This window comes from Lepeophtheirus salmonis, chromosome 6, assembly GCF_016086655.4.
Source record: "Lepeophtheirus salmonis chromosome 6, UVic_Lsal_1.4, whole genome shotgun sequence".
NCBI lineage: Eukaryota > Metazoa > Arthropoda > Copepoda > Siphonostomatoida > Caligidae > Lepeophtheirus > Lepeophtheirus salmonis.
This window is the reverse complement of record NC_052136.2, coordinates 23,286,997-23,307,527: the sequence shown is the minus strand read 5'-3', so window position 1 is coordinate 23,307,527 and position 20,531 is coordinate 23,286,997. Positions and strand designations below refer to the sequence as shown.

At 30.3% G+C, this 20,531-nt stretch overlaps 2 protein-coding genes across 2 annotated transcripts; one reads left to right on the top strand and one right to left on the bottom strand.

Moving 5' to 3' along the window:
• Positions 1–2,571: 2,571 nt before the first annotated feature.
• LOC121119860 (fasciclin-1) lies at positions 2,572–15,868 on the top strand. Its single transcript, XM_040714673.2, has 8 exons — positions 2,572–3,264; positions 9,393–9,698; positions 9,762–10,388; positions 12,101–12,364; positions 12,859–13,067; positions 14,867–15,023; positions 15,373–15,523; positions 15,579–15,868. Exons 1-8 carry the CDS (start codon positions 3,145–3,147, stop codon positions 15,812–15,814), a joined length of 2,070 nt encoding a protein of 689 aa, XP_040570607.1. The 5' UTR covers positions 2,572–3,144; the 3' UTR covers positions 15,815–15,868.
• Positions 15,867–18,799, bottom strand: LOC121119861 (uncharacterized). The gene is made up of 3 exons (XM_040714674.2): positions 18,440–18,799; positions 17,038–17,342; positions 15,867–16,747 (listed from the first exon to the last, which is right to left on the bottom strand). Exons 1-3 carry the CDS (start codon positions 18,663–18,665, stop codon positions 16,265–16,267), a joined length of 1,014 nt encoding a protein of 337 aa, XP_040570608.1. The 5' UTR covers positions 18,666–18,799; the 3' UTR covers positions 15,867–16,264.
• Positions 18,800–20,531: the final 1,732 nt, after the last annotated feature.

Here is a 20,531-nt window from a genome sequence, read left to right as displayed (position 1 = left end):
GCCGGTTGCGTTTTCCTTGTAAGAGCAACTACGTTTTTCATTAACTACTTCAGAGAACAATGAAACGAATATCATGAAACGCGCTGCTTTTTGTGTGCTTGACGGGAGTGCAAAATAATTTTATCATGTTGATAAAGTAAATGTGTTCAATTGAAACGTTAACACCTCATCTACTCATTTCAGAAAGTAACTGAATTTTTATATACATAAAGTTTAATCATTATAAAATTAGTATTTCAATGACATTGATTATGTATTATGTACATTTTTAATTTAATGCAATTTTAATAATGAAACGTATAATATATTATAAACTATTAATTGTTTTCTATATTAATAAAGCAAAGTTTATCAATATGAACGTCTGTTTATATAAAAAACGGACACAGGTTGAACTGTATATAGTGCTCCCTGATGTATATCATCATTTGTTTTGTTATGATTTATGAATAATACCAAACAAATACAACATAAAGAAAAAACAAGGAAGTAATTGGTCCAGGGATACCTGTATAAAATGAATTAAATCGTTAAGTTCAGCTCATATTAAAATAGGAATACAGAATACTTAATATAAAATTTAAAAAAAATAAATGTGTAGGTATTAGTGATGGGAGCATTCCAAAAAATTTTTAATCCTGTTTCCGATACAATTCTAGTAAAAATTCCTGATTCCAATTCTTCAATATTTAAAAAAAACCCTTTTGCTATCAGGGGCGTCCACAGGATTATATTTTTCGGAATTATTTTGAAAAAAAACCTAAATATGTATTTTTTTAAATTTAAAGAGTTAAATATTAAATTTTTTGAAAAAAAAATTCAACTATACAATATGATATTTTTTTTTTTCAAAATTCACACCTATACACAAAAAATTAAATTGTTGGAAAGTAATTAAAAAAAACCATAGTTATTTTCAAAAAATTAAATAATTTGGAAAATAATTTCTAATATTAAAAAAAAAAAAAAAAAAAGAAGTTTAAATAATATTAAATTTTTCTCAGAAAAGTTTCAAAAATTCATGGTTATTCGCAAAAAATTAAATTTTTTGGAATTTAAAAAAAAATTAAATTAAATTTTTAAAAATTTGGAATTGTATTTTAAAGACTATTTTCCCAATTCGGATTTCAAAGAAAACAACTGATTCTCCGATTCCGATTGATCATCCTATCACTAGTTGCTATGTTACAAAATGCAAATTTACGGAGAGGGAAAATCTATATATAATATAAAATACTTTAAAACATTTATTTAGTTAGTATTTTGTGAAGTTTTCAAAAAAAAAAGGCCAATGTGACGTACTTCAATTTTAACCCGGCTTTAGCATCTTCAATCTTTTTTATTGCACAATATGAAAGTACTTTATCTTAACTTTTAACCTCTCCTTTTTTTTCAATAACTACCATTAACTGTCTGGAGAGTGTGGGAAGATATTCATATACTCGAATTTATACAATTATACAATCCAATTTCATTTAAAAATATAATTTTTTTTCTGAAGCTGTTATTATTATTATTTTTGTTCTTGAGAAGAGAACGTCCAAGTATTGAGTGAACAGCTACGTGTTAGTGTGCTCATGAAAAACGGAGAGTAAGACCAATGATTTCTTGGGGAGCTATATCATTAAAGTAACATTTGTATGTTCGTCGACATATAATAACTCTGGGCATGCTGGGTACTACCGCTTAGTAGTAATAATTATTACTTTTTGTTTAATCATTATTTACACAATATGTATCGGAGCCAATTTCCACACATACGCATTTAATTCTCATGACTTAATAACCACATAATCTGACTCAGGACTGCATTCAATTAATTTGCATTAAAGCTTTTCAATATCTAAGCTACCAATTTGGTTTCTGAAGAAAATAGTCAACCTCATGTATGTATTTTATCTGGAAGCATGGTTGGAAATAATAATCAAAATAGGAAATTTAATTATTTAAACTAAAAATATGTAATTTACATTGTTTATACAAAATTTGCAATCTACAAGGCCTATTTCAACTTTGTCTTTCCGAAAATGTTTGAAATGGGGTATTTTTTCCGGATTCCTTGTTAACACTATTTTCCAACTCAAAAAAGGAAAAATTTGTCAGCTGCAAATTTTTTCTCAAAAAGTTTAACTGAATTGTGAATTAACTCTATCATATCTTCAGTGAAGATTGTATGTAATTAATATAATATGTGTTTCATTATCAAATTGAATAAAGTTAAAAATACATATACTATATCATTGAAATGATAAATGTTTACATTTAAAAATTTAATTATTTTTTGAAGTAGGTAAGATATGAGCTGTTACAGTGTCAATTTACTGCATTTACTTTATTAATATAAGAAAATTATTTTGCACTTTAGTCAAAATAAGCGCACGCTAAAAGGAAATATTGTTACAATTTCCTTTAATTCAGTGTTCCCCGACTAGCTAGCTGTTTTGAAATTAAGGGAGAGAGTGCTAAAGGAAAAATTGCCTCTTAGCTGCTAATATATTAATATTATTATTATTGATTCTCCCTTTTTCTGTCTCTTTCTCTTTCTTATATTTATAGATTTATCTATTCTTTAATGGTAGAGCTAAGTCCGACCAACACACACTTGTTCCTAAATACAGAGTTGGTGATCATTCAATTCCTCTCTCCTATTTTATCACCACATTACATATACTGCTTAAATTATAATGATGACTCGGCCTGAGTCATCATCACAATGCAAAGAACTGACATACTTTGTTATTACTTAGTCATTGGTAGTCCTTAAATTCATCATATTGTTTATAATAATTAACAATTAATTACATCCTTATACCTTACATTGCAAGACATACAATTCTTCTAGTGGACCCTACGAATTACAATAATAATTATGAATTATTCGTTCATAATTATTCGCAAAGAGGGATAAAATCCTATGGGACATTATCTGCTATTATTAATTTTTTAATGAAATATTATCACACTGGAAAAGAAAAGGGGCTTGAATTAAATAGACAGGTACGATTTTCATGCCCCATACCTGACTTTACATATAAACAAAACATTGGGCTTTATTACGAGGACTCAATGGATTTATTGCAGTGAATTTATTTACTTAAATTGTACAAATAGTTAAATGCATTTTATAACATTTATAACTACGCAATGTATGCGTCTCAAGGATTAAAGTTGTTGTTCAATATAGTCTTTTTTATGAGTGAATACAGGCGGGCTAGTTGTGAATCCATTGGAGAGCTAATTGAAAAACATCCTAATTTGACACGAGTAAGTTGCTTAATAAATAACAATTCATAGTGTGTAAGTTAGGGATTGTAATTTGAGAGGGGTTTCTAATCCCGAGATTTAAGGAAAAATTAAGTTTAATCACGGGAAAATCTCTGGAAATTATTTCTGTCTTGACTAAAGTTTGTTTTTGTATAAAGAAATGGAATAGTCCACGATGTCAATAACATTTGACCTATTTTTATAAAACATAGGCATTCATTTTTATATCTAGCTAAATGTTGCAAAATAAATCAATAGAGAATATTAGTATAGGCCAACATATTTAGACCTGAAATAGGCCCTTAAAAGGCTTAAACAATCAATATTTTATCGCAGTCTTAAGACAACTAAACAGAAAAGGCTATTTTTGAGTCTACATGTTTTAAGTAGAATAGATTCCAATATCCATTTAATTCTATTAATATTTGCTGTTTCTATTATCTAATGTTAAATATAAGTAATCAAACTTTTAGAAAGCAAAAAAAAAAAAAAAAGAACTAGTTGTTAGTTTAAAAACAAATTTGCTCTTAATGTTATATATTTGTATTTTATTGATTTTAGATGCTTATGTTATTAGATTAGATATATGAATATTTTAAATCAGTAAGCCTTAATCAAGTGAATAAATTTTAAACTATAATGTTTAATTATATTATTTTGAATGCATCTTCACCAGAAAATTTAGATAATTCTAATTTTTATAAATTATATCTATCTAAATAAAGGTTAAAAAAATAAATATGAGTTTTCATAACAAACATGAAAATAATTACTGTTTAATACAGTGGTGTTATTTGTGAAAAAAATAACTTTTCAAGAATTTTCCAGATGGGAAAAAAGGATCCTGGGTTTTTTGGATCCCGAGATACTGGGACACAAGCCTAATTTTGGTATTTTGTTCATTTATCTCCTTATTGGACTATTGATTTGTGTTTGCCCGTGTGAATAGACACAAAACCCTATTGTTTCAAAAGTGTCATAATAGCTTTTAATGTTATATTATGCATTTATTATGTCATCTATCAACATAAAAACAATCTTGAATAAAAATCAAGAAGCCGAGAAAATCCCAATTAACTTTTTTACTTTATATAAACATACAGTCCATTATTTCATAGACATATTCGAGCCAATTATAGATTTTATACTTTTATTTTAGTTATACATAGTTGAAAACCTTTATTTAATGTAAGAGACTTCCATTGAGACTTACATTTTATCATCTTTATATTGTGACGATAAATGTTTACTACTTTAAGTGCAATTTGCTGTACAACCAATGAATTAATCAGAATAATTTGTTTATAGAAATCGATGATCATTCGTCGAAAAATACAAATGGTATCCACACTCAATTATGGAAAAAATAGTTCCGTCTTGCTTTTGAGTTGAAGGGGCATATTTTGTATTTTGACTGATTGTATGTGCATAATATTTTTAAATTCCTATACACAATTAAAATAATCCTGCAATAACCCTAGAGAGGCTACAATAGTTCATCAGACATGATAATATTTATTAACCCAGTTATTATAAGGTGTTCTAATATTTTTATACATGTATAATGTTTTGATATTTGTAATCATTTTTTAATTTGATGAAAGACATCTTCTACAAAAATTCCAAATATATCTATTCACAGAACTACTTTAATGCAAAAACTAAACTGAGCTCAAGCCATTTAGGGGTTCACTGATGCGCTGAAAATTTATATTTTTTCTATTTATCCGCTGGTTGAGAATACAAATCTTATCAGCCCCAGAGTCTATCCTTAAATTAAGGCAGCCTTAGATACATATATATACATATATATAGGTAGATAAACTGAATAAATTTCAAAAGCTGATCTTTTCTATAATTGGACATTAGATTATAAATAGTACATATATAAACGCTCAAATTATAAATCAAACGTTATATTCCAAATTATCTACAACTCTATTATTATCTTTTATTTACGTAACTTTTTATAATCAATAACAATGCAACTTTTTTTAGTATATAATACAAAAATTACAGGAAATTTTTGTTTGGATTACTAATTCACTCATCATTGATCAATACATATGGATTACTTAATATTTATTACTGATTGATTATTTTGATATATTACTTCATAGTTGATTCAGTAGTCCTTTAACTTAACCTTTTATGTTTTTAATATAAAACTAATATCGTTTTTCAGGAAAATAATAATTACTGAATTTACTAAAAAACATTTTATTAAGGTAAAGTAAATTGTATAAAATATTAACCTTTACTTAATTGTATGAATAAATATAAGTCAATTAAAGAAGTAAACATCTTTACTATATTAAAAAAATTAAAAAAAATAACGTAACAAATTCAAAGGAAATACACACAACCTCATACGTATGAGATATAAAATATTGTGTGCCTAGGCCTGGGTTAGTCAGTAATTTATAGAATTTGATTAGTAATATTAGCGAAAATACAACACATTTTAACTCTAATATTAGAAATGCTACCAGTAATGCTTATTAGTATTTCACCATAATCCCAAATTGTTAAGGGCCGTCTACAAGACCGTTTGAGTCGGTCTAAAAAAGCTAAAAAGACTGCAGTCCTATCAGTCCGGTCGTAAGAAAATTTTTCAGTCCCAAGAACGGTCCTTATCGGTATTTTATGGAAATACAACGGCTGAAATGACGTAGTTATTACTAACTACGTCGTGAAGTTTCATCAAAATTCATAACCTCTTTCAATGAGATAAGATACCTGAAGTTAAAACTAGGAGGTGTGTGACTAAAACGTTCTAGCTATCATTCATTATTTTCATAGTTCTTATATTCTTAAATCCTAGCTAGGAGTGAAAAAAAAAAGATAGCTTGAAAACGGTTTTACCGGTCCTTAGTATCGTTGAATGGTAAAATATATTGAAAAAAAGACTGAAAAGGTTGAAAAAAAGGATTGATTTAGTTATCAGTCCTAGAATGGATCCTACATAATCTACAAGGCATCTTTTTCACTAATATAAGTTCAGAATTAATTTCAATTTCTGAATGTCCCGGGCAATGCCGGGAAACCTAACTCTAGTGTATCATAATATTAGGAAACTATTTAAACCTTATCTCATTTTCTTTTTGTGCACACAAGGGTAACCTACCTACTGTCCTTTTCTAGAACCATGTGGTTTTTTTAACACACTCCACCCAAAAAAAGGGATGATTCTTTAAGAAAATAATTTCTTGTTTTTCTAACCCGAATTTTCTTTAAGGCCTTTAAGTGCATTTTGAAATAATTTTATGTATGATGTAACAAATATTTTTTTTCTATTTCTAAAATTACCTGTTTAAAAAAAAAAGGTTACTCTATTTTTTTTTAAGGTTGATCCTTTTCTATTTTTGAAAATGTTTATCGCCTGTTCCCTATGACGTCATTTTTTTTAAATACTGGCATGTTATTCTCGTGGACGTAGTTTTAAGCTGACCCTCCCCCAAAAAAAAAAAAAAGGGATAGCCGTGGTTTTAAGGCTCCCCCCCTCTAAGTGGCCGTATGGTTTGTGAATTTCCCCATAGGATATTTTAAATTGTTAACAATATGGGGATCACGTGGAATTTTTTTATCCACTTTCAACCTATACTACTGGCAAGATGGAGAGGGAAAATTTGAAAAACAAACAAATATATGCTAGCTTTCTGTAGTTTTCTATTTGTCAATTCTTCCTTATTATTCAGGTATTAACTATTATACATGAATTCACAATCAGGGCCGTCCACTGGTTGTGGACTAGAGGGGATGTGGCCCTCCCCAAATTAAGGAGTTTTTGCTATTTAATAAAAAATTTAATATTTGAAATTTTTTTCCAAAAAATTTAGTTTTTTGTAAATAACTGTAGATTTTTGAAATTTTTTGTGTATAGCTACGGATTTGAAATTTTGTTTACAAAAAATTCAATATTTGAAATTTAATTTTTTAATTTTTTTTTTTTTAATTTCCAAATAAACCTACTCAATTTCGTCCTGTTCTGTTGAGAGTTTGTGTAAAATTGTGATTTTTTTGGGGAGAGAAAAGAAGGGATTTATTTGATTTATGTCTATGTTATGTACATATATTTTTAAAAAGATTATAAAAATGTATCTCAATTGTGGAAGGAACGTGTTTTTACTGGCTGTTATCATTGTCATTGTGCAATACCTCTTACCTTATCAATAAAGAATTTAAAATATGTTGAAATGTTTTATAATTGCTTCTAAACGTTTAAAAAGGACTCTTTGACACAATTCAATAGTATTAATACATTATTCCATTTATCGACTTTAAGTGGATGAACCTTTATATTTTATGTCAAAAAATGGAGCTTCATGATAAAGAATGAATCAATCAAGAATAAGGTAGTCTTTCATCAAATAGACTCATCTAGTCTACTTTTGAAAATTATACTGATAGTGGCACACATTTCACAGAGGGGCCATGAGTAAACTTTACAACCCCATAGTATAAATTCTTTGAAGTATATATTTAACAAAATAGGTTTGTGATAGGAAATTCAGATCCTTTTTCTGTGTGCCTTCTGAATATATTTTGATGCCTCTAGAGGATTGATTTTTTTTTTTTTAATGAAAATTATTTAAGATGAAAAATCTTTTCTTTTTTTTTAGAACAGAAAGTTCAAATGATAAAATTTAATTCGGATTCTTATTTTATGATCCATTTTTAATTGTCTTATATTCATTATGATTTCAAATCCTCCCTGTTTATATGAGTAAAGATGTCATTTTTGTAATGAGAAAAATGATTTTCGAGATATTAAAGATAAAACGATTGTTAAGTGTTCTCTTTCTTCTTTATTTAATAGGTCGGTATAATTTTCTCTTCGGAAGTAAGCATTTTTGCCTATCTTTGGTTTGAATTTAAAAAAAAATATGAATAATATAATAAATAAATAAGAATTTGAATATAATTTTATTATTTTTCCTGTAATAATGCTATGTCAAATGTAGAAGGTTCTCCAATTTATAGCAGTAATTCATTTTCTGCCCCAAAATCATATAAGAGGCAGCTGATATTAACAAGTGTCTTGAATCAGTAGAACTATAACTTTTCTTCACTTTTTTTTTCAAATACCCGTGTCCAAAAAATATCAAAACCCCATCTCTAATATCCCGAATATTGACCGAAATGTTAACCTTTTTAGAAATAACTTTTTGTCCTTGCCGTTATGTTATATACTTCATATATAAAAGCTTCTGCGTATTCAATGCTACTGAGATAACATCTTATGGCATATTTTCATATAACTTACAATAACCAACCCTGCGTTAGTGGACTGGGATATTAAATACCTCACGAATTTTATTGCAATACTTTTCAGTATGCTCCGCAAACATAAAACCATATACCATGCAATTTTTTAAAATTTTGATGTTGCTTTGTTTTGGATTGATTCGACTATCATTGAAAAAAAAAAGTGAGTGGCTTCTCAATAAACAACTATACGAATAACGACATTTTCTAAATTTATTGAAAATTAAATAAGTTATTTTCTAAAAGTGAAAATTGCATTTTAGTTTTATTTTAGGTGCAAAAAAATGTATTTCCAATGGAATATTGGATTCGTAGATAAAATAAAATTTGATCAAATTTGTCAGAAAATTCGTTTCTATATAAAATTGACCCATAACGATGGATGTTTAACTGAAATACATGTCATTTCTTAATATTTTTTTCAATATTTTTTACTCATTTTTCTCTCTTTTTCATCAAACGTAAATTTTCCATTCTTAAGAAGAAATACGACACAATAATGCATAAATACATTTTGTATGTAAAATTTGTGGAAAAGATAAAAGCAAAGTCTCCATCATGAGATATAACCAAACCTTTCATTTAAAATATACATTGAATGAAAAAGTGTTGATATTGTGAAAAAAAATTCTTGAAGTCTAATTTTTTAAATTTAAGATCTAATAAATGTGTTAATGAAATGCACTTTTGAAAACAAAGAAGATGTAATTACCCCTGTGTGTCCCCAATATGTAATTTTACTCTTTTACAGTAGCACGAAAATTGACAACTGTTGAATCTTTTATGACTCTCAGTCGCTTCTTTTTCCTTCCAACTACTATCATATTTTAATTATTATTAACATTTATTTATGACCCTAGTTTCATCAATTACTGAAGGAAGATGGACTCCATCGAGCTTTCATGGAACGTTCCATTACGATTTTTGCTCCATCCAATGAGGCCCTTGCATCAGCTCAACTCTCACATCGCCGAAATGAAGACCTAATTCTCAATCACTTTACAAACTTGGCACTTAAAAAAGTTCAATTATCCAAGGAGCTGACCTCACTCGTCACTGGGAATCCACGTCTTTGGGTCAAGAGAGAAGGGAACAATGTATTTATTAATCAAGGACGAATTATCAACTTTGACATACAAGGGGTGTCCCCTCGAGGCGAACAACAAGTAGGCTGATACATCCCCATCATTTTATGACTTGAATTACTATGAATTACATGTTACAAATAGGTTCTTCATATCATTGACTCCGTACTTGAGCCCCTGCTTCCATTGACTGTCTCAAGTGGAAACTACTTTGTCGAATTAGATGCAAGGAAACTTATGTCCAAGTCAACTCTCTATGATCTAAATGGACATGGACTCCGAATGTTTAACAAACAAGCAGAAGCGAATCGTAAATCAGGCATGTTTTCCGTCCCTGGTCGTCATACTTTCTTTATGCCGGTGGACGAGGCATTTGAAATTTCCCCAATCAAACCCCAGGGACTCTACTCCCATGCCATCAAAAACGCACCACCTAAAACAAAAATTCAACCAGAATTAATCTCGGCTCGAGTTCTGGAGGGCCATATCGTTCCTAATCAGCTTCTTTTTACAAATATGGCCCCTACATCCGAATATCCAACTGTGGCTTGGGTGCCGGATGGCATTAAAGTCAACTTATCACTTAGGGAATCAAACCTTGATAATGAAGTCCTTGTTCGTTCACATACAATCGTAGGAGATCCAGCACATGCGCGAGGGATTGTTATAGCAAATATCCTCAGAGGAAACATTCCTGTGGAGAATGGGATAGTACACTTGATTGACAAGCCTTTGATGATTGTGGATAAGACTCTTTTCGAGTATGTTCGGGTAAGTATCTAAATGATTGGGGGTAGAGAAAGGAAGATTTATTAGGCAATAAAGAGTAAAATATTAACAAAAAACAATATTTAATTGCTAATTTACATTTGGGAACATTTATGGAGCAATAAAATTGAAATACACACATAAAACCTCTTAAGTCAAGAAGAACACCATTAATGTATATGTATATTGTCTACCTATAGATATGTTAAGTTTTCTTAGATATTTAATTTCATATTTTCAGCAATATACTATGTACATTAGACCGTCCTGTTTTTGGGTTAATATCCCCCTTCCCACCGCAAAAATACCATTTCTGCTTAGGAGAACCAAAATACTTAGATTGTCAAAATTTAAAGCTTTTAATTTTTTTTTAGAGAAGTACATGTGATTTCAATTTGAAAACAAGTTATTCTTGGGTCGAAATAGGCCACTTTTAAGTCTCTTGTATGGGTTCAAATATGATGCCATATTTCTTGATGCTCTATCTTTGATAAAACAGTGAAACTGCAAGTCATTGAGCACATTTGAGATCCCTTAAATAAGTGGTTTCTAGTTTCTCAAAAATGTAATGATCTTTTTAAATAAAAGTCAATTATTCATATGTCATACTGTTGAATTGAAGTTTTTTAAATAGACTAAACTATTATTTTTTACATAGATGCCGTTTTATACAACCCCCCCACAAGAACTACTGTCTACACCGGTACTAGAACGTATTTTCAAGTGGGGGAAATAATATAATGGTGACGTCAACAGGGGTCCCTGTAAGAATTTTTTTTTTTTTTTTGGGGGGATGGGGTTGAGTTGTTTGGCTTTTTTGACAAATTTTATAGAATTTCATTCTTCAAATTGACAAACAACTTTTTTTAGAGGAGACAAAAACGTTTTATTTTAGATTTAAATTTTTCAGGAGAGACTAAACTTTGAATGAATAACAATTTTTTTTAAAAGGTAACTTGATTTTTATTTTTTCTCAAAAATTTGAAATTATAATTTCAAAAGAAAGGATGATTGCTTTTATTGTGACATCTATAAAAATTCAACAAAAAGGGGGAAATCAATAATGTCCTGTATGTTTTCAGTGCTACTGATATACGAAGAGTATTATTTTTAAGCCAAAAAATTTATGTTTAAACGGGTGACAAAGTCTTTAAAATAGTCAATTATCATCTAAAACCTAATTTTTCCAAATTTCTAAGTAAAAATTGATACAAGAAGCTTTTAAAATGACCCAAAAATCCGATTTTTAGCGAAATTAAAAAACTACGCCAAAAATAACCATAGATGTCTCAAACTTTACCAAAGTTTTTGATTGTTCGTAATAAAGAAAAGGTCTTTGCGCAAGGGGAATTTTTAAAACATAAAAAGTGACAATCTAATGTGTTTTCATAAAATAGAATTATAAATATGAAGTAGTCATCATCATCACTGAATGAATTGTATCTATAATAAATATCTGTTTTTCTTCTTATTACTTCAAAAAGCCATTTAATCCATAAGATTAATGAGTTGATAATAATATCAACTTTGAGCAAATAATACTTCTCCTCATTTTGGGAATTTATTGAGGTGTTTATACTTTCAATGCAGTAATAAATGATAATATAATGATGATGGCTTCTCAAAAACGTATTTAGGTAGACATACACACACATAAAAACATCATTTAATAATAAGTAATAATAACGACAATAAAATCCTCTCAATGTTTTCAGACCGAAGGATCAGAGCCCGATAATAGGATAAGACGTTTTGCTGATTTAATCCGTGATAAGGGGGGACTCTTTGCTCAAACCCTACTCGAGGCAAAAGACGGTACATTACTCATCCCAAATAACGAAGCCATGGATCGGATTGAAGGAGATAAATTAAATTATATTTTGGGCACTGACTACTTACGAGCCGAATGGTTTGGACTTCATTTTGTGCGAGAACGTCTGAGTAGCACTGATACAAGACTGAGAGCCATGGGAGAAGCTGTAAGTTTTTACTGGTGTTGGCCCTCGGACTAGAAATCCTGGACTGGTCTGATACCTTCATAATTTTTTCTTAGACCGAACAAATTCAGTCCAGTTTCGGTCTGGACCGGCCTATTAGTAAAATTCTGTCTACATGAAAAAATAAGGATAAGAATTAATCATTTTCAGTATGATAGTTTAACTTTCCGTCTACAGTTTCAGACCGGGCCCTGGATCGAAATATCGATTCAGATCAGACTAGAGAATTACTTAAGACCCACCTGCCAACAAAATTCGGTCTCGGAACGAGTGCCTACAATATAAGTCAGGATTGTCCGCTGGATTATGTATTTTTGGAATTTATTAGAAAAAAATTCCAAAATTAGAATTTTTTTGAAAAAAATTGAAAAAATTATTAGGAAAAAAGTGAAATCATTTATTGGGGGGGGGCTACAGCCCGTTCAGCCATATTTCAATATGGTTAGGAAGTCAGTTTGTTTTAATTTCTTTTTTAGACGTACTCTGTCCCAGCTTCTCTTCCAAATAATAGAGTCTGGTTTCAAGTGAACGACAATAGAATGAGTGTTGAGACGAGAGGAGTAAATGCATCAATGACTGAAAAGGATATTGGTACAATCAATGGGGTTATTCACGTCATTGATCGAGTTCTTGGGATCCCTTACCAGAGTGTTGGAGAAAAATTGTCAACTAATCCTCAAATGAGGTAAGTTTTACTACTGAGTTAGGAAAATTGATGTTGGGTCCAGAATTAAGTAATACAATAATGATTGGACATTTTCCAAATTAAATATGTAGTGGCCGAGCGCAGGTAGATTTTTTATACATTAATATATATATAATTTTTTTATAAAAATACTTTTGTTTTCTAAAAAAATAAGAATTTGAAATTAAATTCAAATTTAAAAAAAATTCCCACACATTTATCTTTTCCCTCGGGTCCACACACCGTAAAATCGGCTCTGATCACTCGTTTAGAGAAAAATTGAGTTTACTGTGTGATAAAGGCAAGAAACTATGTGCTTCAACTGATTAAAGAGAAAAACGTGATTAAAAACCCTTGAAATTAAATAGTTAAGGTTTAATGATTATATCCTGATATTTCCATTAAAATATAATTTCTACTCCAGTTCTTATTTAAGTTAGGGTGACCAACCGTCCTCTTTCTATAGAAAATGTCCTATTTTTACATCCTATTTAGAGGGTTCGGAAAATTTTGAGCAATTCTTGAAATGTTGGTCTTTTTAGGAGAAAAACAGTTAAAAACTTGTATATGAAAATTGTACAAATTTCAACTATACAATTAGATGAATAATTTATATGAAGGATTTGGTCTACATGGAATGAGTATAATGCAATAATTGAATATTCACTGGATGATCGATATATTAATGGTTTAATTGTAGAGTATTTTAATACAAACTTCTACAATATAAGTATTCTGTGGTACAAGTTCAAATGCTCAGAGTCATTTTACTCATAAATCAGGGGTGTCCGGAGGGGCTAGGCTTGAGTAACTGAAGCTCCCCCCAAATTAAAGATTTCTTTATAAATGGAAAATTTAATATTGGATTTTTTATTTAAAAAAATCCAATATTTGATATTCAATTTTCCAAATTTTTTTATTTTGTGTAAATATTGTGTGGATTTTTGAATATTTTTTCCAAAAAATTTAATATTTGAGATATATTTTATTTTTTTATGAATACCTGTGGATTTTTGAGAATTTTGTCCGAAAAATTTAATTGCTTGTGAATAACTGTGGATTTTTGAAATTTCTTTTCAAAAAATTTAATATTTGAAAATTAATTTTTTTAAATTTTAATTTTTGAATTTAAAAAAAAGACCAAAAACCCGCCTCCTCCCCCCTGCCTCCAAATATAATCTTTCTGACGCCCCTGTGAATACATAATACATGTTGGAATAAAATAATTCATTTTAAGGCAAAACAATTGGTACCATGTGCAGCCTATACAAGTTCCAAATTTGTACTCAGGAAAAAGGATCCCTCTTCGTCGCAAGGTATCTGATGGGCAGCATTACTTTGATTTCCCCCGCTTAAATAACAGAGCAATCCTATTCACGGCCGGATCTCCTGTTCTAATACTTACTTGCATTCAAAACTGTAAAACTAAAGTATATAATATATTTTGAGTTGTGACATATTCATATTATGTAGTAATAAATTCGAGCTTCTGGAACAAATCAATCCATACTCTTAATTTCCCCCCTAGCTAACTGTTAAGTGCACATTCCCCCGTCTTTTTAAATGAATTACTTTGTCATTTAAGAGCTCATTTTTTTGTCGTCATTAAAGCATAATATTGGAAACAAAAATAAAACGTTTTAAAAAGTATAGAAACATGAAATTGTAATGTAATGTAACGTAGTTATCGCTCCTCCAGATCAGAAGTCAATAAATAAAAATCTCTAATGGCATGCGCCATTCACTCCCTTCACGCTTCTTCTTCTTATTATTATCGCTCTCTTTGCTTTTCTTTTCAGCTCCATGTTTTCCCTGCTTCAAAAATGGAATTTGGAGGACTTATTCTATGATAATTATACAAGGATAACATTGTTGGTTCCAAGTAATTCGGCTTGGGCAAAGGCCGATGCACATTTTTCAGAGTCTATAGATTCGATTCTAAGTGACAACACTCTAGTAAATGTTTTTATGTTTTGTTAAATTACTCTTTTACTTATATGTACATATTTCTAAAGACCAGAAACCACTTTTTACAAAGATTGTTATCTTTGCCCTAGCTAATTTATGATCGTCGACGACAGACTACTACTTTTGGGGGGAATTTTTCAGAGTAGTAGAGCGTAGATACAAAAACAATTCAAAAATATTTTCTTTGAAAAAAGATTTGACAAGTATTTATGAGGAGGGAGGCTGAAAGGCTGCTGTTGACTCATTTTATTTCTATTATAAGCCATATAACTCACTATTCATAAACTTGTTAGTAGCCAAGTTCTGTCTCATTATTACCATCATCACTACTTTACAGACAAAAAAATTGATTGAAAGACATCTACTCATCGACTCAGTGGCCTGCTCTTTTGAGGAACTCGTTGAGCGTACACGAAGGAGTCCGAGAAGAAAAGTATCCATGAAGGGATCCGAGCTGGAGTTTGCACAGATTGGAGAAATAGCTCAATGTACGAAATAAACTCATAGCTCAACTCTTTTGTAATTTGCATCTCTTCTTTTTAGTGGCGTATAGGGATCACATTGTCAAATGGGAAGGAGACATCAATGCCAAAGTCCTGCGTCCGAATCTTGAGTGCACAAATGGCTACATTCATCTCATTGACACCGTTCTAATAGATGATGCACCTCCTTGGGTCCTTATGTCCTATGTGAGTAGCTCTTCCACACCTGGGACCTTCAGCTCTAGTTGTATTCATACCATATTTAGTATATTATTTTATATGAGAAGTTTGTTGTGATAATGATTTAAATATAAATATATAGGATTGAAGAATAAAGGAAATACAAAACTATGTTTACTGATTTATTTATGAAAAAAAAGGTCATTCACGACTAGATACATACATCTAATAAAAGTAATAATAATATAGTAGTTTATTATTTAAAAAAAAGAATGAACATTTAAAATGTTTTTTGCTCCAAGAACCCCGGAGAAAAACTCACATTGACAAAAAAAATATATAATAAAAAACAAAAAATTCTAATAATGTATTATTTAGGGGTGTTAAATTAAATATATATATATATGTATATAAATGGCGGGTGGTGACGATTAAACCTATTTGAATATTCATCTATGTATGTATTTACACCACAATTTTAAATATTAACGAAGATAAAAACAAACAAAATATTATGTAGTAGTAAATGATAATATCAATAGATTTTTTTTTTTTTTTTTTTTTTTTTCATTTTTTATCCTCAATGTCCAAATAGGGCTGAAATAAGGAAGTAGAGTTTTTTGTCGTCGTAAGGGATTTTTTGGAGGTCTCAGATCCGTCCTCCTCTTCTTCATCAGCATCCTCCTCCTCTGCCTTGATATAAAGGTCCGATGAAGGTATATTCGGAGGAGGAGATGGGGACGAATCACTTTTGAGATCCGATTCAGAGGGCTCTTGCTTTCGTGAGGATGTATTTAGAAAAGGTGATGAGGTCGTCGTCTCAGGAGTCGAATGTAGAGGATAAGGAGATCCCCCATAGGGGTGATGAGATGGACGTGGTACATGATGAAAAGGTGACGAAGGGAAGAGACCGGGAGGAGGTGGATAGGGAAGTCCTCCAGAGGCTGCAGCTGCTTGAAGTACATATGCTGCAAGTACGGGATCACCACAAGGCCATGTTAGAGTCATTTTTTGACGTTTGTCCTTCATGCGGCGATTTTGAAACCAGACCTGGAACGAGAAAAAACATGATTTAATGTCTAAGACGACTACAAATATATGTCAGTATTGATTTAAGATCATTTTTTTGGCATAGAAGACATGAAAGCAATTGCAAATGAGAAAATACTATCAATAATCGGACAATTGCCCCCCCCCCTCATTTAGAGAAACCTGCGCAATATTCGGGCAATAATTGAAAATCATTAAAAAAATATTTTATAAATAAAATGTTAATCTTCAATATTTGGCAAAATTTGTTTAAAAAATCATCTCCTACGCCAATGTTTATAATTACATACTTTAATCGTGTTTTCGGGTAAATTAAGCTCTGCTGCAAGTTCGCATCGTTTTGGTCGAGAAATGTAATTTTCTTTGAGGAACTCCTTTTCGAGTCGTCCAATTTGTTCACGAGTAAATGCCGTACGATATCGGCGAATATTGTCCACATTATTATTATTTGGCGAATTGGAAACGTGATTATTATTTTCGTTGCTAATGTGATTATTATTATTATTATTTGAAGAGTAATGCGATGATAAATTTCCGCTATTAGCGCCGCTGAGAGAAGTTGATGAAGGCTGCGGCGGAGGAGAGATTCTCAGTCCTAGAGAGAAAGATTTTAAGAAGAACCAAAGATTAGTCATGAATTAAACCTTTATTTTCAATGAACGCAATATTATCAAAAATTAACTAATAGATACGGGAAATAGATTAATAGATTTACTACAACTATTAATTAGATAAAAGTGGATCAACACCTATTCGTCTCGCCATAGTAAAATTAAATATACCTTCAAAATGAATGAGAAAGGAAAGGACGCGTAGAAAGTCCCATAGAGAGCCTGTTCCTTCACCATCCTCCTCCTTTTTACTATTATAGGGAAGGATGGCCTCTATTTAATATTTTATTGTGTTCAAATTGAAACTCGAATTAACAGATTGTAGAAATGTATGAATTTCTACGCCACATTATGCTTTATTCAAATTACAACATAAGTCAAAATAAACTGAAGATTAATTTTGGATTAAGACAACCAAATATACTCCTAGTTGGACTTAGGAGAGAGGGGAAAACCCTCTTTTTTCAGTATACCAAAAATATACACCACTTCTTTTTGGGAGCCTTTTCAATTGTGACTGATCAAAAAATAGGTCATATTAATAGATTTTATCATTTCATTTTAATAGATGAAAATTATTTATTGATTAGGTATATATAATTAAAATAACGATGGGCATTTGAACTCTATAATGCATACTGTGCCCAAGTTGTAACTTGTATAAGCAAAGTGTACAAGTTGCAACAATTAAAAATGAGATGAAGAACTAGCATCAGTTTTGGTCAAGACAATATATTTAGGATGTAATGTGACTTTTTTTATTATTGAAAAGTAATAATTCATGAAGTATGCCTAATATTAATAAGTAACGTTAATATATTAACTAGTGTATTATTTTTTTCCCCAAGTGCTGTGAATTCATCATTTAAAGTAAATGTTTATCTCCTTATTGTCTGTTGCAACTTGTACGTACGACATACATAAAATGATGACTGCCAAATGGATATTTATCCTTATTGTAGTAATAAATGACTAATTTGTTATATTGAATTATTATTCGGGAAATTGCACAAGTCAAAAATTAAAAAAAAAAAAAAACATGAAAGACCACAACAATAAAGATTTATTTCTTTCTCCTTACCTCCTCCAACTTCCTTGGCTCCTCCGAATCCCTTGTTCAAGTCCAATGAGGGCCTATTAGAAGAATCCAGCTCCGAGTTATTAAGGGCAGCTGCTGCTGCGGCCGCCGCAGCAGCAAATCCCCCAAAGGGCCCTCTTTCATAGAAGTCACGATGTATTCCATTTAAAACTACACGATTTCTCTCTAATTCTGAGAAATGGGAATGGTGATGGTGCTGATGATGCATAGTGATTAGGATCCACTCAGCGCACTTAATTGTAACACACTGAAGAGTGAAGATGACAACAGAGGGAAATAATATGTGGAATATTATTATAAATATATAACAACTACTGCTAGTTGCTACTGTACGACCATTTGGTTTGTGATTATGTACATATTATTGGGCGCAGGAACTGGAGGGAAAAGGGCGTGCGATTCCCTCATCATTGCCGATAATTCACTTTTAAGAAAAGAAAGAAAGAAATGATGAAGTATTGATAAGTAGAAGGCGCGTCCAATGAGAGAGCTTGTAGCAAGGAGGAGCGAGACTGAGTCCAATCGGGGAGGGAGACAGTATGAGAACTACTCTTCTAATGAGGGCAATCATTTAAAAGGGGTTAATTTGCATTATAATCTATCATCTATGACTATGTATAATAGAATACGTACATTTTGAGCATTCCAATGATGCACGCCCAGGGGCGTTCGCAGGGGGGCGGAGGCTATGTAGCTCCCCTTTAAATTAAGAATTTTTTGCTTTTTAGAATTTTTTTTTTGGTCAGGCTTAAAAATTTTTACGTGAGTTTAGGGGTAATTTTTTTTTTTTCAAAGAATTATTTTCTCCAAAACAAAAGAAAAAAGAAAGATAATTTTGCCAAATTATGCAGCAAATATTTGAATTTTTCCTCCCAAAAATAAACTTTCTCCTAAACAGCAATGGATTTTATAATTTTTTTTTCGAAAAATTTAATTTTTGTGTAAATAGATTTGGATTTTTTTTAAACATTGTTTTCCACTAAAAATTCAAAATTTTATATTTGATTGTACAAAAATGTAATATTTAGGAGTTATTTTTTCCAAAAAGTTTATTTTTGTGTATATAGATTATGGGATTTTTTTTTGCAAAGAAATTCCAAAAACCTAGTCCCCCCGGAAAAAAAGGTAAATATAATCAGCGGACAGCCCTTAACGCTAGACATCTCAGAGTCTTGATTCTATCAAGTGTCCTGTGTATTCGGATCATTATAATACTCATAAAAAGCCGCTCCTAGTATGAATATATTTTTGAAAAGGCGTCTTACTTTTCCCTGAATTTCAATGATATTTTCTCTTACTTTATACATATATGTTAGTAGTATAATAAGATTAAAAGCATAATAAAACGGATATTATTGTTATTACGAGACGTGTAGTATTCAAGGCATAGACTGAGCTCTGAGTAAGTATGTATGTAGTTCGTGCAGAAGATAATAGAAATAATGATTATTATAGTATGGAATAAGAAGAAGATATCTTGTTTTCATTCTTACAAATTCTCATATAATAATAATAGCAGCGATATGTTGTATTTCTACATTTTATTACAGATATACATATATACAGTGATTCTCATCTGGTTCCCCTTATTCTTTTCTTTTTATACTTATATGATCTTGTTTTCTTTCTGATGTAGTCGTAGTGTAAGTAAGTAGTCGATAACTTGCTTTAAAGTTATCGACTACTTCGCTCTAAAACTTTACTTCTGTCCCTCAAGAGATCAGCGGCACGGAAATGAATTTTCAAATGGTATATACGAAAGACTTTTCTATTACCTTCATTTGTTATAGTTGGTATAGATCGTTGTCACTGACGTCATAAATTGCATCATAATTTGAAGTTGACGTCATTTTTAGAGGCTCAAACTTGATATTTTTACTAAGTAAAATGGACAAATTTCCAATAAATCTTCTTGAAAACTTCATCAAATGGCTTTAAGAATTAAAAACTCCATTGAATACATTGAAGTATGATGTCTTGATGCACATGAAAAGCAATGATATTTGAATAAAATCAAAGTAATATCTTCTATATGGAAATAAGAATGTACGACTATATATAAACATATTTTGAA